This window comes from Euleptes europaea, chromosome 8 (genome assembly GCF_029931775.1).
Source record: "Euleptes europaea isolate rEulEur1 chromosome 8, rEulEur1.hap1, whole genome shotgun sequence".
Classification (NCBI taxonomy): Eukaryota; Metazoa; Chordata; class Lepidosauria; order Squamata; family Sphaerodactylidae; genus Euleptes; species Euleptes europaea.
The window spans coordinates 68,879,134-68,899,708 of NC_079319.1; the positions used below are offsets into that span (position 1 = coordinate 68,879,134).

Sequence of the window (20,575 nt, forward strand, 5' to 3'; positions counted from 1 at the left end):
ACCAGGGCCACACAAATCCTCCTGTGAAGTATATGGTATGCATTTGTAAATCTGTGCAAATTGTTACGACTTAATAGTACACTTAACAATATCAATATATGGTAGAAATTTAAAATGTGTTGTGTTGGAATACATTCTGTGTAAACTGTTGTAAGAAGGAGTGAGTATTTCTTATTGGGTGTAAATTTTGTAAGTCTTACAAAAACCTTTTCCTCTGTCTTAGGGAATATTTCACTTCCAGTTAGGACGAGGAGAACCTATGCTGCATACTCGGTTGCGTCCTCATTGCAAGGAGTTCCTAGAAAAGATTGCCAAGCTGTATGAATTACATGTGTTCACCTTTGGTAGCAGACTTTATGCACATACTATTGCAGGTAAGTTACGCAATATAGACTGCTCATACTTTACTCAGAGTATTTTAAATTACTTTTCAGATCTGTTACACAAGGATCAAGAAATAATTACAATCAGAATAATGGTCAAAATTGGTATATGCTAATGTTCAACAGCAGTGGAATTGGTAACACACAACTAGGTATTTATCCCTTTGTGAAAGCGATAATCTGTTGACTGGGATCTGCATTTCCCTAAGAACAGGTATGAGTGGCATAAATATAATTTCTGAAGGAGCAAAAACAGTAACCTAGTTGATGCTGTGTGTCCACAACTAGGTATGTTTCTGTCTGTCATACACAGTTGACATTCAGTGTTTTCATTTCAAAAGCATTCTTACTCTAATGCCTGCCAGTTTTTTTAAAATCTCTTTGAATAGTTGATAATACTTTATTTTGACTTTTTGTAACTTAAAAAAATTGGGAGAACATCCGGACATATGGTAAAGTTAAGAAAGTGTACGCTACATTTCAGTTAGTCAGCTGTCTTCCTTTCCTTTCATTCTACTGTTGTGAGAATTGCACTTATTATAAAACCGCTACTGACCCCGACAACAAATAGTCCTAGCTGAGCGGGGGGGGCGGGGATCCTAGCTGATCTGATTAAAGTGATTTTTTTTTTTGGCCACATGTGTTTTTGAGGATATTATATCTAATTCTAAACCTGGCCCATGGACTGTGGATCAAAAAACCTGCACAGTGGGGCCAAAAACAGACAGGAGGGACGTCTCTCAACTTGCTGCTCCCTGGTTTGCAGAAAAACTCCAGATGCTTTTTATAAATGGATTGTGTTTTAAGCCCCCCCCCCCAGCAGCATTGTCTGCACTTGTACAAGCAGCAATAAGGAAAAGAAGCATTGTGAGATCTTGACTGCCATATTTGGGTTTACATAGCGATTCCAGTAAACATCAGCGCTGGTGGATGGGGGTGAAGCTGCTGGTGGCTGTGGAACAGAGGTTGTCAGGAACAAAGAGGGTGGGCAAGTGGTGGTTGGAGGGGGTGAGTGGTGCCACTGCAGAGGAAAGCAACATGGGGGTTGTGAAGCAGAAGGTCCAGCAGGAAAAGGAGGCAGCAACACTGCCACAGTTGCTGCTTTCTCCTTAGCTGTTTTGCTAGAATGCTCTGTCTGCCCCAGGGTCCTGTCCTTCTTTAGAATTTCATGACCACCTTCCTTTTCAGGCATTTGCTATGCCTCTCCCTGCTCTCCCTGGATTTTTGAAAACTGCTGCTGAAAGCTGACATTTGTGACGATGGAATAATAAAATCATTTTGGAGGAAAGGGTGGGACATGTACAGACTGCTCAGCAAACGTGCCCAAAAATACATGCACTGATAACTTTTCAATAGCCTCTGATGTATCTGGACCTTTCTTTACAATACCTGTGTGATTGTGCTATGCTGTAATTCTGTGGTAAATAGCAGTGGTCTTCACTCCACTGCTCTCAGGTAGCCACGTTTGCACTTTACCATCAAGCAAAGAGCCATATGACTACTGTGTCACCCTATGTGTCACCACATCAAACACACATATGCAGTAATATGAGTCGTAACTATTAATATTAAATACTTAACCATAACATTTTTAATTACCAGATTACTTCTGAGCATGTCTCTCCCCACCATTGTTAACCCTTAGTTAGCCCTTGTGTATCTGGAGTGAGAAGAAGGGCTTCCCCCGTTTCCTCCACATATGAGGCACAGCAGCTCAGGCAAGAGTGAGATTCCCAAGGCACCAGGAAGAGAACAAGTTCATCATGGAGAAAAGGAAATAAAACCAGTGGGGCCTAGCTATGTAAATTTTTTTGAAATTTTGAAGACATGGGGGAAATGGTTGTTGTTTTTCTGGAGAAAAATGGAAATAGCAGAGCATCACATATATCTCCCCTATCAAACTAAACTTATTTTAGTGATTTAAGAAATAACACAAAAAGCATCATTTATAACTTATGTATAAAATTGTACTAGTTGGCATATTTATGGAATGTAGAAATATAAATATCTTCATTTTCTGTATGAAAAACTGCAATTATACCTGATACTTGAGAAAGAGTTCCCAACTGCTACACCTGATCTCGATGGTCCCCGGCCTTTTTGAGCCTGCAGTCATTGTTGGAATCCTGGCACAATGTGGTGGGTGCAGCCACAAAACAGTTTCCACAGTTTACCTTCAGTCACACAGTGAAGATAGTTGTGGTGTGGTGGCAGCTGCTGCCAAAGTTTTGTTTTTAAATATCTGCAAAGCCAATCAGAAGCCTTGCTGGGAAAAGCCCTACCTGGCCCCACCCACTTTCTAAAAGCACTTGGCGGGCATCAGGAAAGGTGTTAGCAGGTGCTGTGGCACCCACGAGCACCACTTTGGGAACCTCTGCCCTGTGCCACCTTAGTGTATGTATCTTTAAGTTTTGCTCTCTGAGGGGTAGGAAAAAACAAGTTGCAGGCAATAAACAAATTCTGTAGTAAACAAAACAGTATTATTTGGACAGAAACTCTTTGATTCAGTCTACAATAACTAGGAATGCCACCGTGTTTGGATATTAAGCTAAACTTTATACATTGAAAACATAACTCTTTAATAATGTATTATAATAAATAAAGGTAAAGGTAGTCCCCTGTGCAAGCACCGGATCATTACTGACCCATGGAGTGACCTCACATCATGACATTTACTAGGCAGACTTTGTTTATGAGGTGCTTTGCCATTGCCTTCCCCAGTCGTCTACTCTTTACCCCTAGCAAACTTGGATACTCATTTTACCAACCTCAGAAGGATGGAAGGCTGAGTCAACCTCAAGCCGGCTTCCTGAAACTAACTGCCTTCAGGATCGAACTCAGGTCATGAGCAGAGCTTTTGACTGCAGTACTGCAGCTTACCACTCTCCGCAACAGGGCTCCTATTATAATGAATATATTATAGCATATTAATTGTTGCCAAAGTATTTACATTTAAACAAAAAACCTTGACACTATTGTTTTTCTACAGTATAAATTGTTTTTTTCAGTGCTGTCCACTTATACTTTTTCATGCTTTACATTTTAAGTGTGAAAAACGTAAAGAGAAAACATTTCATAGGAAGTTTTTTAGTGTTCCCACAGATTTTGGTTTGAAAAAACTGAAGAAAAGGCTTCGGAGGGGGGGACATTTAAAGGGTTATTTCTCCCCTGTGCCCTTGCATCTCTAGAGTGGCCAGTTTGCTCTTTTCCTGGGATGTGATCATGGTAATGATTTTTGTTCTCCCCTTTGTGGCCAACTTTCCTCCCAGCAGCAACCTGGGTGCTAGGATGAGTGTTCAGAAGCTGGGAAGAAGGGGGAGGGATGTTGGAGAGGATAGATGCTTTACTTCCATCCCTGGCACAAGGCCTGCAGTTCAGGAAGCCTTGCAGCTTACCCATCCTTCAATCCCTGCAGCTGTTTCAAGGTGGGAACTACCTGCCAAGCACAGACCTTATTGGGCAATGGCCTTATTCACTTTCAAGGAACATGGAATATGTGCCATATAGGGGATCAGTGTTAGAAAAGCCACAAGTAGTGTGGCAGAGATCCACATGTGTTTCCCAAGCCACTGAGTGAATATCACTGTGTGGCAGGCTACCCAGAAACAATCTGCTGGGCAGGACAGGTTCTTGGGCCCAGCACCGAACTCACCTGGTTGAAGCAGGTCAGAAGCAAGGAAAGAAAGGTGCAGTCAGGATAGCCTCAGCAACGGGGCAGCCATTTTGCCTAGGGAAGCTCAAAGGGTGTGGAGGCAGTGATCAAGCCTGGGTGGAAGAACAATGGCTGTCTGGGCTCAGGTGCTTTGAGGCAGGGCAGGGAACAGAGAAGAGGGCAGAACTTAACTCAAGAGCCGGGTGTGAAGCTGGGGCTATAAAAAGGGAAGAAGGGGAAATGGGAGGAGGCTGGCAGGAGGAGAAAAACTACCAGTGCGTGGTGCCCTCTGGAAGCAGGGGGACATCATACCTGGAGTCCATGGGGTATTGAGATAACGAGCCCAGTCACTACTTCCTTATGCAGGTTGCTGTATTTATCAGTCCAGGAATTTCTTTAACAATCCACCTCAGGGTTACATTGCACTACATAGGAGAAGAGCCACGATGCCTTTATCAGGGAATAAGCAGAATGAGACATGTCAGGCTTGGTTTGTTTATTTAGAGCTTTTATATTCTGCCTTTCTACCAGTATTGGCAACCAGAGCTTTAAAAACAAGATATTATAGTAAGACATGAAATAAAGACCAGGAAATTGAGGCTGCAAGTGCAATCTGCTTTTCTGTCTGTGATGCTGCTGGAGGGCTGAGCGGAAGCAAAAGTTGTTGCCCCGTATTCAGGATGGTCCTGCTGCTGCTAAAGCACCTGTCTCTTTCAGGTTTAGTGTGTGTCATTCCTGTATTCTAATTCAGAATTCTTGCCCTCTGTCGATGCCATTTAGAGAGAATTTATTAGCCTCCTGGTTCCTGCGTTGTTTTAAAACTCATAGTTCACAAATGGGCAGGAGACACTAGGGCAAAGAGTGGTGGTTGTATTTAATTATTAGCCGCCAAGTATACCACAGTATGTAGAAGCAACAGAAGAGAATGGTAGAGGCCATTCTTTTTCTTAATTTTGGGGAGGATGTTAACAGTACAGCAGACATAACCACTCAGGACTCATGAGTTCACTTAATTTGTGGACTGATCATGTCACTTAGCCTCCTGCTTGTTTTAACTCCACCACGCCATCACCACCATCATTGCATCTTTAAATTGTGTGTGAAGTTTGGTTGTGTTGCTATTGGGAGGCAGCAAGAACCCTGCATCCCAGATTCCAATATTCACAGTGATTCAGGGAGTGGATCCCCTGTGGATGGCGAGGTTCTACTGTACATGCAACCTTGCTTGAGTTCCCAAGCCTCCAGGTAATCTCCAGCAAAAAATCAAGGTTTGAAAAATCTTAGTATTGTTTTTGATAGTAAAATCCTTTAGCTTAATTTGTCAATAACGTTTTTTATAAAAAGAAGCCAGTTGTGGCTATTGTTTGTTAGTCTAGAAATCATTGACTCCCCAATCACTGTTTTTCAGTTTTTGTAGAAAAGAGTTAAACTTAATGTTTTGTTTTGTGAAGATGCAGGTTGGGAGATGAATGAATCAGTCTTATGTTAATTAGTACATATAATAGTGAGAGGAGGCAAATTGTGGAAATGTGTTGGTTTAAAAGCAACAGATATCGTTGAAGTAGAGGATTTTCAAACTACCTATCTTAACTTAATGGCAGGAGTTTTGACACGCAGGAATAAACAATACTTCTAAGAGATTACTCTGTGCCAGGGTCTGACAAATCCCAGGTGCCAGGTTGCCTAGAAATTTGATTATGGCATCTAGTATTTTCAGCAGTGACTTTATTATGAGGTTTTTATTAGGATGATAGCCGGGGTTACTCCCATATTTATATACTACAACACTATTGTCATATCACAGCTTGAATAAGATTGCAAGAAATTGCAATGAGCTTAGTAGTAGGTTTTGTGGTGGCAGTAGTGAGAAAATTTTGTCATTAAAATACAAAACCCTGAAGGCTGAAAAATGAGTCACCCAGTAGCTAAGATTTTGGGCTGGCTCCTAGAGCCAAAGAAAATTTGTCAAGGCCTGCTCTGTGCATCGTGGGTAGTGGAGGCAAGTGGGCAGAACAGAGAGCAGGACAGCTGAGTCGAACCTTTAAAAGAGGCACTCCCAAGTCTGCTTGTAAACAGGCTTCATTTTAGGGCTGTACAAACTTCAAATGGGCTTGTTTTGGTGGCTTGTGTGTGCGAGGGGAACTTACTATAGGAGGTGGTGGACAGGTTCATAACAGATAAACAAGTTAGAAATTAGGGCCTAAAATAGCACTCTAAATTTTATTTATCTAATTCTGAACTTGGTGTCAGAATGCAGATTTAAAAATCAGCACAAATAGGCAAGGTACAAACTTGGGGGAAGCCACAGCTCTGAAACATTTTTTAAAAATTGGGGGCTATTCCTGCATTTTTAACAAAAGTATGCTGACTAATACCTTGGTGGCCATTATGGGGGGTTGCTAGGCAACTGCATAGATCCAGTGCGGTGTAGTGGTTAAGGTGTCAGAATAAGATCTGGAAAACCCAGGTTCGAATACCCACTCTGCCGTGACAACTTGCTGGGTGACCTTGAGCCAGTCACACACTCTTCAGCCTCGACCCTGGCAAGTATTTGGATGGGAGACCTCCAAGGAATACCAGGGGCGTGACGCAGAGGCAGGCAATGGCAAACTACCTCTGAACAGTCTCTTGCCTAGAAAGCCCCATAAGGCATCGCCATAAGTCAGCTGTGATTTGATGGCAACAAAAAAAGGCAATTCCAAGGAATATTGCCAAACTTTTTATGTCTGAAACAGTTTTAGACAACTTCAGGTGGAACTCTGAGACTGATCAAAGTAAAAAATGGGAGGTAATGAAGAAAGCAGTGAAAGGGGAGAGAAAGAGGAGTGGGAAGTGAAGCGCAGGAAAAGTAGGGAGAGGAGGAAACAGGAGGTGCTGCTAGGGAGAGGTAAAAAAGGGGAGACTAAATTAATAGGGCAGGCGAAGGTGGGAAGGAGAGAAGTAAGCAGGGAAATGAAAGAGGCTGCAGGATGCTTCCAGGAGAAACGAAAGAGGGAAAGTGGAGATGCTGTGGGGCACCTGGGGGAGGTGAAAGGGAGCCCCAACCCTGTGAGTCCTCGTGGGTCCCCTGACTGTATTTTGGAAGAGTCTATGGAAGAAATCTGGGATTTTCAGGGATCTTCTCTTATTTTCAGAAATCATTGCAAGTGTGGGGAAAGGGGCAGTCTATAATCCTGCAAGCCCCCTACACTTGTAGGTTCCCTCCTGGAGGTGCTTGTGGCTCCTCGTCCAGAATCATTGCTATAAGGTAGTTGATTGAACCCACACAGTTGATTACGGCTGCCAAAGCATGCCCACCCTTGGAACACTGGATGGCAGTATTACACATAGAAATGATTCGGTGTGGCTCCTTAATTTGATAGTAGTAGAGAGTTTTGTTAGATTTTAAAATCATTTGCTGCTTACTTATCTCTTTAGTGTTAACAGTTCAGAATCAGAAAGTTTAATGTATTAAAGTAAAACAAAGAGTAAAGTTACACAGAAAGTGCATTAAATCTATATTTATAAAAAGAAAACGCTTCCCAACCTGTTTAAAAAACTATACTCCAGATCTCCATTAAATGTATCAGGAAAATAAATTGTTTTCATTTCATCTCCTTGCAAACAGGATGGCTCTGAATTCTTGGAAGGGGTGATTCCCTGAGGATGACAGAAAACCTTTTTTTTTTTTAAGTGAGAGATCAGTTTGCATCTGTGGGTGGCCCCGACACTCCAGCTCTTCCAGAAGAGCTGCATCTGAGCCTCTCCCCCAAGTATGTGCTCCCTTCCAAGGTAACTGTGTTCTCCCCAAAGGCTGCTTTTAGTACCTTTTATCCTGAAGTTCATCAATGTGAGGGGGATAGTAGGAACCCGAAAGGGGGAAAGGGAGATCTTGACAGCTGGCTCCTGCCATATATTCATAACCTTCTGTTCCAAATCCCATTCAACCTCCTCAGTTTGAACCCAGGTAAAGAGGAGAGTGTTCCTTTAAACACCCCTCAGAATAAGCTTTGCCCTAGCAATTTCTTCCCAAAACTGCTGGCTAAGGCCTTCAAGACTCCAGCTATTGGGGCAACTACAAGAGTATGTTTCACACACACCCCGTATAAAGCTGCTGGTTATGGACTGTAATTAGGGTTTCCAGCTCCAGGTTGGGAAATACCTGGAGATTTTGAGAACGGAGCCTAAGGAGGGCGGGCTTTGGTGGGGGAGGGACTTCAGTGGGGTATAAAGCCATAGAGACCACCTTCCAAAGCAGCCATTTTCTCCAGTGGAAGAAGAATTGATCTTTATATGCCGATTTTCTCTACCACCTATGGGAGACTCAAACCGGCTTACAATCACCTTCCCCTCCCCACAATAGACACCCTGTGAGGTAGGTGGGGCTGAGAGAGAGGGACTTGCCCAAGGTCACCCAGCTGGCTTTGTGTGTAGGAGAAACAAATCCAATTGACCAGATTAGCCTCCACCACTTGGAATCAAACCCAGTTCTCCAGATCAGAGTCCCCCGCTCCAAACTACTGCTCTTAACCACTACACCATGCTGTCTGTCATCGGGAGATCAGTTGTAATAGCGGGAGATCTCCAGCCACCACCTGGAGTTGGCAATCCTAACCATAATATCTGGTCTGTTCCATCATCTGAGCATATCAAAGGAGTTGGAAAAATGTTTGGGGTTCAGAATCTGCCAGCAGTTCAAGAAATTTGTTTTCCAGAAGATTTTGTGTCAGACCAACCCATTTTAAAAATAGAGGCCTCATACTTGTGTAAATTGGTGCTTTTATATGTCTACCCATGCTGGTCATTGACTGTAATAAAGATTTAATCTAATGGGGCCTCAGCAGTAGTCCTAACCTTTAAAGCCATTATTCCAGTCAATTCAAAAGATGCACCATCCAAACCAGCGTAGTGTAGTGGTTAAGAGCGGTGGACACTAATCTGGTGAACCGGGCTTGATTCCCTACTCCTACACATGAAGCCACTGGGTGACCTTGGGCTAGTCACAGTTCTCCAAACTCAGCCCCACCTACCTCACAGAGTGTCTGTTGTGGGGAGAGGAAGGGAAGGCAATTGTAAGCTGGTTTGAGACTCCTTAAAGGTAGAGAAAATTGGGGTATAAAAACCAACTCGTCTTCTTCATCATAAAACAAAGACAGCTGTATGCTGAGGGTTCAAATTACTCCCTCTATTCCTCTGAGCCTCCTCCAATCTTCTTGTCTTTGCCAGAGGTGCATTCCCATGGACTACTAAGTTTGAAGCTGTGCAGGAAGGCGCCAACATAAATTGTTAGAAAATACAGGACTTCAGAGCTGTCTTCCATCACTCTTGCCCTACATGATAATGAAGCCAGATCTTTCACTTCCATTGTAGCCTGATGTAACATTTGATGGTGATACTAAGATGTGGCTGTCGGGTTAAAGACTAGGTCTACCAGTGTCTGCTTCAGATGGTAGAATTGAGGCCCTACACATAATGATTTTGTTAGAAAGTACAAAAACAAGTTTTTCCTTTTCCCCTTCCAAAAAGAAACGAGAAGAACGAGGATCATTAGATTCTTTTGCTCTTTGTCTCGTACTCTCTTCCTTCAGCTGCTAAACCTAACAAGATTCCAATCTAAGATTTCACAACAAACCCAAATACAAGAACTCTTCTTGTAAAAAGCCGACATCAGTTTTACTTCAAAACAGCACTTTACTCCATTCCAGCTCTCCCCATGAGGATGGAGAGAAACTACTACATAGATTCACCAACATTTGATGGGAGATGCTAGTGTTATGGATTCTAGGCATAATAAGGCAGGGAGTAAAGCCAGGTTCATTGTTGCCTTGAGAATTGCTCTGTTGCCATGCAAGTCAGAGGAATGCCAGGGGCTCTCCAAGACTGTTTGGTTAGTTCTGTAGCAAGATTGCTTCTCAAGATTACTTGCTCCCCCCCCCACCAATCATCATCAAGAAACCAAAAGACACAAGGGGCCATCACTGACCTATAACAATTCAGGGTGGGGGAAATAATGGGGAAAAGATGATTGGGTTCAAAAAGATTGTGGGGAAAGGGCAAAAACAAAATACAGGGAAAGCATGCAACGGAACTGAGATGTTCAAATGAAAAGCAATACAGTTGAACTAGCTGAAGCATATGTTACCTGGGGTATATAGCAGGTTCCTCAGAGCATGTACAGAGTTCCATGGAGTAACAAGAAGTTGGAAAGGTCATTAACCACTATCCAACCTCCTGTGGACTCAGTTTCTGCTGAAAGCTGAAGACAAGGAGAAATCTCAAATGTCCAGGTATTTATGGCCACTGGAATTGGACCTAAGCCACCCTCCTCTCTTAGAGTGACGAGTTGATTTTTCCAATCCCTTGCACATCTCTGTCTCTGATGTCAGAGGCTACTGTTATCAATCAGAGCCGTATAACCTATAGTCCCACCTCCATCAAGCATCTGGTAATGGCTCCGAACTTCCATGACAAGTCTGGTCCCAACCAGATTGTCCTTTGTCCAAAAGAGATTAACTTTGTCACGATGGTCCAATGTAGAATGGCACTGAATGGGTCGTTCCAACGTAAAACCCCAGGGCTCCAAGATCCCAGATGCTCTAGGTGGCGCTCTTACCCTAGTAAGGTTGGGGGGTTTCTCTCACGATTAGCATCAAAAGGAGGCCTACTTTCAGACCCCAAGTCACCTTTTACTTTCAGTTGTAGTGATAGACAGTTACAGGATCGTGCTCTATAGTTTAGCTTTGCTTTGTCTCCAAGGACCTTTAGGTTCTGGAGTCACTTGTATCATAAGCATATATGCCTATTTGTACTTTTGCAACATCTAAGCTCCTGTATATGACTTTCATTCTGATTTACTGTGGTATCCTGCTGTACTACTTTTTTCAATTGGGAACAGGAGGTTATGTGTTCCAAAGCTGCAGCTCCTACCAAGTCAGTCAAGTTCCAGAAGATGATGGTGGGGGAGGGCTGGTAAATCTATGGTACAGAGTTCTGCAGACTTCATTTAATCCCATATACTGTCTAGCAGCTGTACAAAATCGCTGGGAGAAGTTTCTGCAGATTGGAAATGAATATTTTTATTATTTTTACTCTTATATCCTCCCCTTCTTTTGACCAAAGCTGGTCCCAGGGCGGCTAACAACAATAAAAACAACATAAAACATAGCAACATCTAAATGTCAACAATCCTCGCATTATCCATAACTCTCTTTCTGCTTTTCATATTATCTAGGAGCCAATGAATTTGCTTAATAAGTCTGAAGTAATAATGGGATAGATGAGGGCTAAGAAACTCAAGCTCAATCCGGGCAAGACAGTGATACTGTTGATAGGGTGGTTCAGCTGATGGAGGAGTTGGTTTAAGTTTGTTTTTGGATGGGATTGCAATTCTTGAAGGGTTGGGCTTGCATTTTGGGCATGCTGTTAGATCTGGCTCTTACATTGGAGACCCAAGTGTTGTCTATGGTAGAAAATGCCTAGCATGAGTGTAGGTCTGTGCTATCCAGGTGCAGCACCTCCTGGATAGAGAGCCTGCTGCAGTTAACCCATGTCCTGGTAACCGCAGAATCCTCTACATGGGATTGCCTTCAGCTTGTTCAGAATATGGCAGCTAGGATATTAACCGTGACCTATTGTTCTGATCAGAACATAGTAGTGTTATACCATCCTTGCTGGCTTTTGAGTGTATTTTGGGGAGGGGTTCAGCATTTTGAAGTCTACAAGGCTTCAAGTAGTAGATGGCCAAATCATCTTCCTCAAGGTCTCTACCTTCAGGAGCTAGAAAGAGTGGTTTTGTTAGGACTTCTAGGTCTATGGGCTGGAGTTCAAGGCCTCCCAGCGGGTCAGGAATTCATTGGCAGGTATTATGTGGTAGGTGCTTCACTTATGCTGTTGTGGCCTTTGGATGAAAGGTCCCTTTAGGCTAAAGGTACCTTTAGAAAGAGTGACTTCAGGATATTTGCCTGCCTACCACCTAGGGGTGTAATTTTTGTTGTTAACCCACCTTAAAAACCTATGGTAGTAATTGGCTGTTGTGGTATGGTAAAGCTCAGTTAAGTCACAGGTTGTTGTTTTCTTTAAATGACTTTATATTTACATAAAAATTAAACGTTATTGTTTGTACAGAAATATACGTATCCAACAGGAAACCTGTTTGGGTCAGAAATAAACCCATTCTAAACATTTTAAAGTGACCCCACAAGAAACTTGCAAGCAGCAGGGAGTTTACAAATTACCAGGTAGCTTTGAATTATCTTTATCTACGGATGTCATTGTGGTGGATTGGGAATGTTTATCCTTGAGCAAGTTGTGGGTTGTTAGTAACAATTCTGTAAGGTCAGTTCAGCTTGCAAGAAATGAAGCTTAACTCAGTGTGCAGACAATTTCACATATTAAGTATGTAGTTGTCATAGTAACTCATGATGAGGATTGAAGTGATCTCTTCAGCCAAATAAGATTTGTGGGTTTTTTCAGTGCAGTTCTGTAGGGTTTTTTTTAAAGCATCAAAGCCTTGCACTAGGAAAAGATTGATTGCCGTGTGAGTAATATAATGCTACCGGTAAATCAAATGTGTAAGTTGAGGACCAAAGGTTTCCACTTGGAGTATAGCTGACCCCCAGTATATTTCCAGTGGATTTTTGTAACATACCAAAAAATTACCTGCAAGGGCTTAGATTCTATACAACAGAAGTTCTGCATAAACAGTGATTCCTTCCCTTCCAGCCCTTATGTTATGCCCCTGTAGGCCTCCAGTAGTGGTCAGTTTATGAATGACCCCAGCTGGGGTCAGAGTGGGAGGCTACACTGCAGACGGAAAGGACTCTTAGATTCCAAGCCAAAGAAAACAGACAAAATTCTACAATATGTTTGGGATCAATGGAAAAGGCAGATAAAAATAATTTTTAAAATAAAGTTTTATTATTATTGTTATAACAAAACAGAACATACAAAAGTACTTTGGAAGTGAACCTTGCAGAACAGGATTCCCCCTCCCCTCCTGTGGCGATCTGCTGAGCCCCCTTAAATTCTGCTCTTGGTTAGGGGGCAAAGAGGAAGGGGTCTGCAGTGGGTGAGAAGAATTGGCAAAAATCCCCCACCCCACTGGTGAAAATGCTTTCCATCAATGGAAAATGTATATAGGGTTCAAGCCAGTGGTGATAGGGTGGTTTTATTAATGGATCAACCTCACTATAACCAGTAAAGTCAAAATCTTTTGCTGCTTCATTGCCCTTAACATGTCCTACCCAGAGAGGCTGAAGTTTCTTTTTTTTAAAAAAGTCATCATGGATGGGCAGCATGGAGAGAAGGCAGAGTGAGGTGGTGCCGTTAGAAAGCACCATCAGGAGCTTAACGTCACTGTAGTGGCTAAGGTTTTTCTTGGTCTGTGCTTCCATGCCTGTGCAGAAAGCCAAGAGGATTGCTACTAAAAAAAAAAAAAAAAAGGATTTCATGACAGAGGGGGTTACCGTACTTTGTATTCCCAGCGATGCATTAAGAGTTTGAAAATGTTATAAAAAACATCGCTTTAAAAGGGTTTTTGGATACTACGGTTTATAAATGGTTGGAAGACGTCTTCACAGCTAAAGGGGCCAAAGTGCGAACAGTATTTTTTATAACATTTTCAAACTCTTAATACATCGGTGGGAATACATAGGAAGTGCGAACAGTATTTTTTATAACATTTTCAAACTCTTAATACATCGCTGGGAATACAAGTGCAGTAACCCCCAGAGTCTGAATGCATCCAAAACATATAGCTGATCTCTTTAAGTGAACTAAAAGGAAGATGTTCCGTTGCCTATTAAGTAACTAGCACTTCAAGGCTGTTGCTGATCTAGCTATTTGTTTTAAAACTTTATGTATAGAAATGTATACTGACAAGCGAGAGGAGTTCGTAAGGAAATTTTATTTCCTAGTGTTATTAATTATGTAAATGATATAATTTAACAATAAACAAATGACATATTTTCCAAAGTCAGTTCTAAATCAGTACTTGATCTGAACAGTTTGTTTTTCGTACTGATTGGCGTTCCGAGCATAGGGCTCTCAGATCCGCTGAAAACAATGATCACATTTGTTAACTGTTTCCTATTCTAAATGTCTGATTTATTTAAATACCTACGGATCTGTTACTGACAACCAGACATCTGGCAACTGGTAGTCTCTTGTCAAATCTACCCTCTGGTTTGCTAGCTGATATGAAAGCACTGACCTTTGCTACTATTGGTGAAGATTTCTGGTTGTGATTAGACTGAAACTTGCAGGGGGGATGAGTGAGGTGCCTTCCTGGCTGTTCTGAAGCTTGTACCAATGGAAGGGAGAAGGGTGTCTCCAAACCTTGCGCTAGACTTAGTCCACTGACCAGTCTAGCTGGGAAATGTAACTTGGTGGTGGCTCATGTAGATAAGTCTGGAAGAACAACAGACCACATATGTAAATCTTTAATCACTGTAAGTTTACTTAAAATATTCAGACTGTACTCTTCTTTTCCAAAGACGGTAATAATTCCATTTTGATAAGCCTGTTCAACTTTCTAAGTTTAAATGGTGATGGTTCTCTCTAGCTAATTCTTTCAATTCATTATGCCTAGGTACTGCAAGGGTCTCACAACAGGGATGATCGTACATGAATTTGCTGAAATTCTTAAGCATAGTCGGGTGAGTTAAGGTTGAACTTCTATCCTTAACTCTCAGATTTTCTTGCTTCCATGGGTTTTAAGTTATTCCTGTAACACACTTGACAGTTTTGTCCTACATGCATCAATTTTTAATAAGTGACCAATGATCAAAGGGGTTGTATCCTTGAAGCCTCTTATAGGGACTTCTAGAATGTGTTATGAAGTCACCCCTGAATAGCCAAGACCCTATGTTGAATCAGTCTCTTGGAATCACTATGTTTCAAAATAAAATCTCACAATACAGCAGGGGCAGTGTTATGAAATAGCTTTCTGAGATATTTGGCAGTGTTATTTGTTTAAAAAGCAAGTTGACTCTGGTCATCTCCAGGATATGTACTAATACAGGTTCACACATCTTGTGCCGATAAAGCCAAGTGCAGCTTACCAGAAATTTATGGCAGCTCAGTAAAGTACCTGGCTTTGCTCTTTGCCTGGGATTAGGATATTGAGAAACTATGCAGCCCTGAGTAACAAATTACTTACGAATTACTTACAAATTGCTTACGAATTACTTACGAATTACTTACGAATTATTTATGAATTACAGAATACTACTTTATTTTGGACTGCCAGGTTTCTGACAATCCTATGTTTGTAACCCCAGCCAAAGAAAAACCAAGTGATTTATTCAGCTGCCATTTATGCTGGGCAGGTTGCATTCCGTTTGGGGCACCAGTTGTGCAGATTTGTATTACACAATAGAAAACCTCTTTTTTTTTCATGAAAGTGCTCTTTGTTTACATAAGGACCAAAGCTACCAAAGAAATTACATGCCTAATTCCTGCATGTGAATACCTGCTATACAAACTGATTGTAACATTTTAAAAGCCACTTTCTCAAGGCTGAGCAACAATCGGCATAAAACCAGCTTTCATTTTTTTAAAAACACTTATTTCAAGAGTACATAGTGGTATTTACGCACAGATCTTACAAGTATAACTTAAAACCTGCAAATGCAAGAATTCTAGTTTAGTTTCCCCCTTGATTTGCCCATTTTGCTTAAGCATTGTAGCATATTTTCCACTGCTTTGACTATCTGCAATCCCAAGGCATAATGTTGAATAGAAAAAGAAAGCAGCCCTGCTATGGAAACACGTGAGTGTTTGAGATGGCGTATTACTAGTAGATGTGCCAGTGAAATCTTTCAAAACATTATATTAAACAATCTGTCAAATGTTAAAGATCTGGTTATATAGCTATAATTTTTAAACCTGTGGTTTGTGTCTGACAGTCACTTATACTACCAAATGCATTCAGCCATCATGTTTCAAATTATGTTGATCAATAGATATAATTTGGAAATAGCATGACTGTCTTAATACAAATAGTATTTAGTGTTTGGTAGGTCCCATTCATATTTCAGTGTAACGTATATCTTTGGCATGATCATGTGGGATTCCAGAGAGAACAGCACATAGAGTGAAGAGTCTTAGAGGATAATATATAAAACATTTGAGAATAATATATAAAATATTTGAAAGACACTAATTTCAGACTGTTTTCCCTTTAAAAGGGTTCTTGGATCCCGAAAAGAAGCTTTTTTCTCATCGAATATTGTCAAGGGACGAATGTATTGATCCATACTCTAAAACTGGGAACCTTAGGTATGTATTGGGAGGGAGAGGATTGCTTGTAGGTAACGTGAATGGCTTACTTCTAGAAACAACAAATAAACATTCTTGGGGTATTTTTAATTTTTCTCTCCTCCAAATCTCCCACTTCCAGCCATGCCTGTATACACAAATTCTTGTTTTTAATGTGACACAGTAATATTCAGATTACTTTGATAGAAATTGATTGCAATTGCCCTAGCTCTTCAAAAATACAGTTTAAAGCTGAATTTCAGCAATAGCTTCTGTTTTGTCAGTCTTCCATAAATAGCCTGAAAATTTGATATTTTGGATAGCAAAGAATGACATTGCATAAACTTCAGCAATAACATTTTGCTGTTATAAATGTCATGTACAGAGTAGTAAGTAATCATTTTTACAGTAGATGCCAATGATTGATAACATATATATGTTGCCGATTGAGCATTCTAATAGGTATATTCCACTGTGCATTTTCACTTTTGCACCTCTGATTTTTTATTGACCATGTTAGTATTTATTAGTATTAACATTTTCTATTAGAATAACCATGGCTGACCAGTTGGTTTTACCTACTGGTATAAGGACATACAGTGGAGGCTCTGCTGCTGATTTTTGGCATAGCCTAACCCAAACTCCCTGCATGGAGGCAATAGTTGTGAAAGTTAAGCCAGTCTGAACTTTCTGCTTGCAAATGTTAAGACTGCTAACCATCTCTTCTTTGTTCAGTCATTCTCTTAAAGTGCTTTGTTTGGGATAACCTCTTACAGCTTCATTGAGTACAGAGTTCAGAGACACAGGCATATGTATACATATCTCACACGAGACAGACATGTGCAGCTGCCCATAAACAAGGAGGTTTGTGAAAAGCAGCTGAATTTCTGAGCAGTTTGTACACCGTATTATGTCCTTTAACTTAAGTCAGTGAATGGTCAAACTACCCTATGGAGTGTTGTGTGGAATGGTTTATTTGTCTGAATCATGCTACCAAATAGTAAAGAGGATGTTACCAAGTATCGAGTGCAGATACATAATAGGTTGGTAAAATGGTCACCCATACAATACGTATCGCTTTACTGTTTTGTTTTCTATTAATACAGTTTTTAAAAGCTATTTCTGTAAAGTATGTATTTTGGGTCAGGTATGCACACCACCAGTTTAGCTTTATTAGCTGTTACAGATCAAATTAAACATTGTGATCCTTATGTCAGAATCAGGTCAGTGCCAAGGTGGTAAAGGAGATCTTTAAAGCTCAGTATAGAAGTGAAGGTAGCACTTCTTTTCCTGTCATAAAATCATAGAATTGGAAGGGACCACCAGGGTCATCTAGTCCAACCCCCTGCACAATGCAGGAAATTCACAACTACCTCCCCCCACCCACCCCCAGTGACCCCTACTCCATGCCCAGAAGATGACCAAAACGCCCTCCCTCTCATGATCAGCCTAAGGTTATAGAATCAGCATTGCTGACAGATGGCCATCTAGCCTCTGCTTAAAAACCTCCAGGGAAGGAGAGCCCACCATCTCCCGAGGAAGCCTGTTCCACTGAGGAACTGCGCTAAATGTTAGAAAATTCTTCCTAATGTCTAGACGGAAACTCTTTTGATTTAATTTCAACCCGCTGGTTCTGGGGCAACAGAAAACAACTCGGCACCCTCTTCTATATGACATCCCTTCAAGTACTCGAAGATGGTTATCATATCCCCTCTCAGTCTTCTCCTCTTCAGGCTAAACATACCCAGCTCCTTCAACCTTTCCTCATAGGACTTGGTCTCCAGACCCCTCACCATCTTTGTTGCCCTCCTCTGGACACGTTCCAGCTTGTCTACATCCTTCTTAAATTGCGGTACCCAAAACTGAACACAGTACTCTAGGTGAGGTCTAACCAAAGCAGAGTAAAGCAATACCAGCACTTCACATGACCTGGACACTATACTTCTGTTGATACAGCCCAAGATCACATTTGCCTTTTTAGCTGCCACATCATACTGCTGACTAATGTTCAGTGTTTGGTCTCCTAAGACCCTAAGATCCTTCTCGCTCACACTACTGCTAAGGCAAGTCTCCCCTATCCTATAATTATGTGTTTGATTTTTCCTACCCAAATGCAGAACTTTACATTTATCTCTGTTGAAATGCATTCTATTAGTTTTAGCCCAATTCTCCAGCCTGTCAAGATCATCCTGTATCCTGGCTCTGTTTTCTACCATATTTGCTACCCCTCCCAATTTAGTATCATCTGCAAATTTAATATGCATCCCCTCTATTCCTTCATCCAAATCATTTATAAAGATGTTGAACAACACAGGACCCACTCACTCACCTGTTTACTTTTTCCCCCCTTCCAGCAGAGATTACTTCTCGTCATAGAGTTCCAGTAGGAGAAGATTAACTCTTTCTGAAAAACAAAAAGGGATTCCAGGAGCAAAGCACAAGCAGGGAATAGTTTAGTTCTGTTCATCTACCCCACACTGTTTTAAATTCTCCCCTTTCCACTTCCTAGGAATTTGACACAAGCTGTTTTAGTACTCTCCCGTTACAGCTAGTTTCGCCTGAGAACACTGCAGATTGGGGGTGTTCAGGTGCCACAGGTGCATGTATGTACCAGCACATGGGGGAAGCTTCCTTATCCTGGTTATAACCCACTGTTTTCCATAGGTTCAATATTCAGGAGGGGTCCTGCATGTCGATAAATTCTGGATCTTCTCATTAAACATTATGTATTTATATTTCAATTTATACCCCGCCCTCAATCCCCGGCCAAGGCTGGGCTCAGGGCAGCTAACATCAAAAGAATATACAAATAATAAAACCATGAATAATACTTCAAAGTTTTTAAAACAGTTCCCAATATCTAATCTGTTAAATATTGAAATATGTGGCGATCATCTCAGATGCATTCAGCCATAGTGGCCTGAAGAAACAGTCAGGGCCCCCCAATGTGAATTGATGATAAACATAGACCAAGAGAGGGTTGGGGGTAGGGAGGGGGGTATATTACCTTTTTTGTAATGGGAAGACCCGAGAGGAAGCTCATGAGCTCAAAGGCTGCTTTGGTGTCATAAGAACATAAGAAAGGCCCTGCTGGATCAGACCAAGGCCCATAAAGTCCAGCAGTCTGTTCACACAGTGGCCAACCAGGTGCCTTTAGGAAGCCACAAACAAGACGACTGCAGCAGCACCATCCTGCCTGTGTTCCACCGCACCCAAAATAATAGACGTGCTCCTCTGATACTAGAGAGAATAGGTATGCAGTATGACCAGTATCCATTCTAACTAATAGCCATGAATACCCCTCTCCTCCATGAATATGTCCACTTCCCTCTTAAAGCCAAGCTGGCAGCCATCACCACATCCTGGGGCAGGGAGTTCCACAATTTAACTATGCATTGTGTGAAAAAATATTTCCTTTTATCTGTTTTGAATCTCTCGCTCTCCAGCTTTAGCAGATGACCCAGTGTTCTAGTATTATGGGAGAGGGAGAAAAACTTCTCCCTGTCCACTCTCTGCAAACCATGCATAATTATATAGACCTCTATCATGTCTCCCCTTAGCCGCCTTCTTTCCAAGCTAAACAGCCCTAAGCGTCCTAACCGCTCCCCATAGGACAGTTGCTCTAGTCCCTTAATCATTTTGGTTGCTCTTTTCTGCACCTTCTCAAACTCTGTAATATCCTTTTTTAGGTGTGGTGACCAGAACTGTACACAGTATTCCAATTGTGGACTCACCATAGATTTGTACAAGGGCAGTATGATATCAGCAGTTTTATTCTCTATTCCTCGTCTAATTATGGCCAACGTGGAATTTGCCTTTTTTTACAGCAGCCGCACACTGGGTTGACATATTCATTGAGCTATCCACTACCACCCCAAGATCCCTTTCTTGGTCTGTCGCTGCCAGCACAGATCCCATCAGTGTATATGTGAAGTTGGGATTTTTTGCCCCAGTATGCATCACTTTACACTTGCTCACATTGAATCTCATTTGCCATTTTAATGCCCATTCTTCCAGTACGCAGAGATCCTTCTGGAGCTCTTCACAGTCTGATTTTGTTTTAACCACCCTAAATAATTTGGTATCATCGGCAAACTTGGCTACTTCACTGTTTAACCCCAACTCCAGGTCATTGATGAACAGGTTGAAAAGCACCGTATGGAGGTGTAAATAACATCTGAACAGGGTAGAATTGTATTGGATAGGTGTGGTTCACAACTCTGATTTTATTACTTATGGATTTAAAATTGAAGGGCTTAATAATTTTTTTCTCTTTATTACATAATTTATATTACAGTTGGGG

At 41.5% G+C, this 20,575-nt stretch overlaps 1 protein-coding gene across 1 annotated transcript in view; it reads left to right on the forward strand.

Annotated features, from left to right (window-relative positions):
- Positions 1–20,575, forward strand: part of CTDP1 (CTD phosphatase subunit 1) — a 76,792-nt gene that overhangs the window by 10,446 nt on the left and 45,771 nt on the right. The window contains exons 5-6 of the mRNA XM_056854489.1: positions 224–374; positions 16,203–16,293. Of these exons, the coding sequence (XP_056710467.1) occupies positions 224–374; positions 16,203–16,293 (242 nt within the window). The remainder of the gene's footprint in view (positions 1–223; positions 375–16,202; positions 16,294–20,575) is intronic.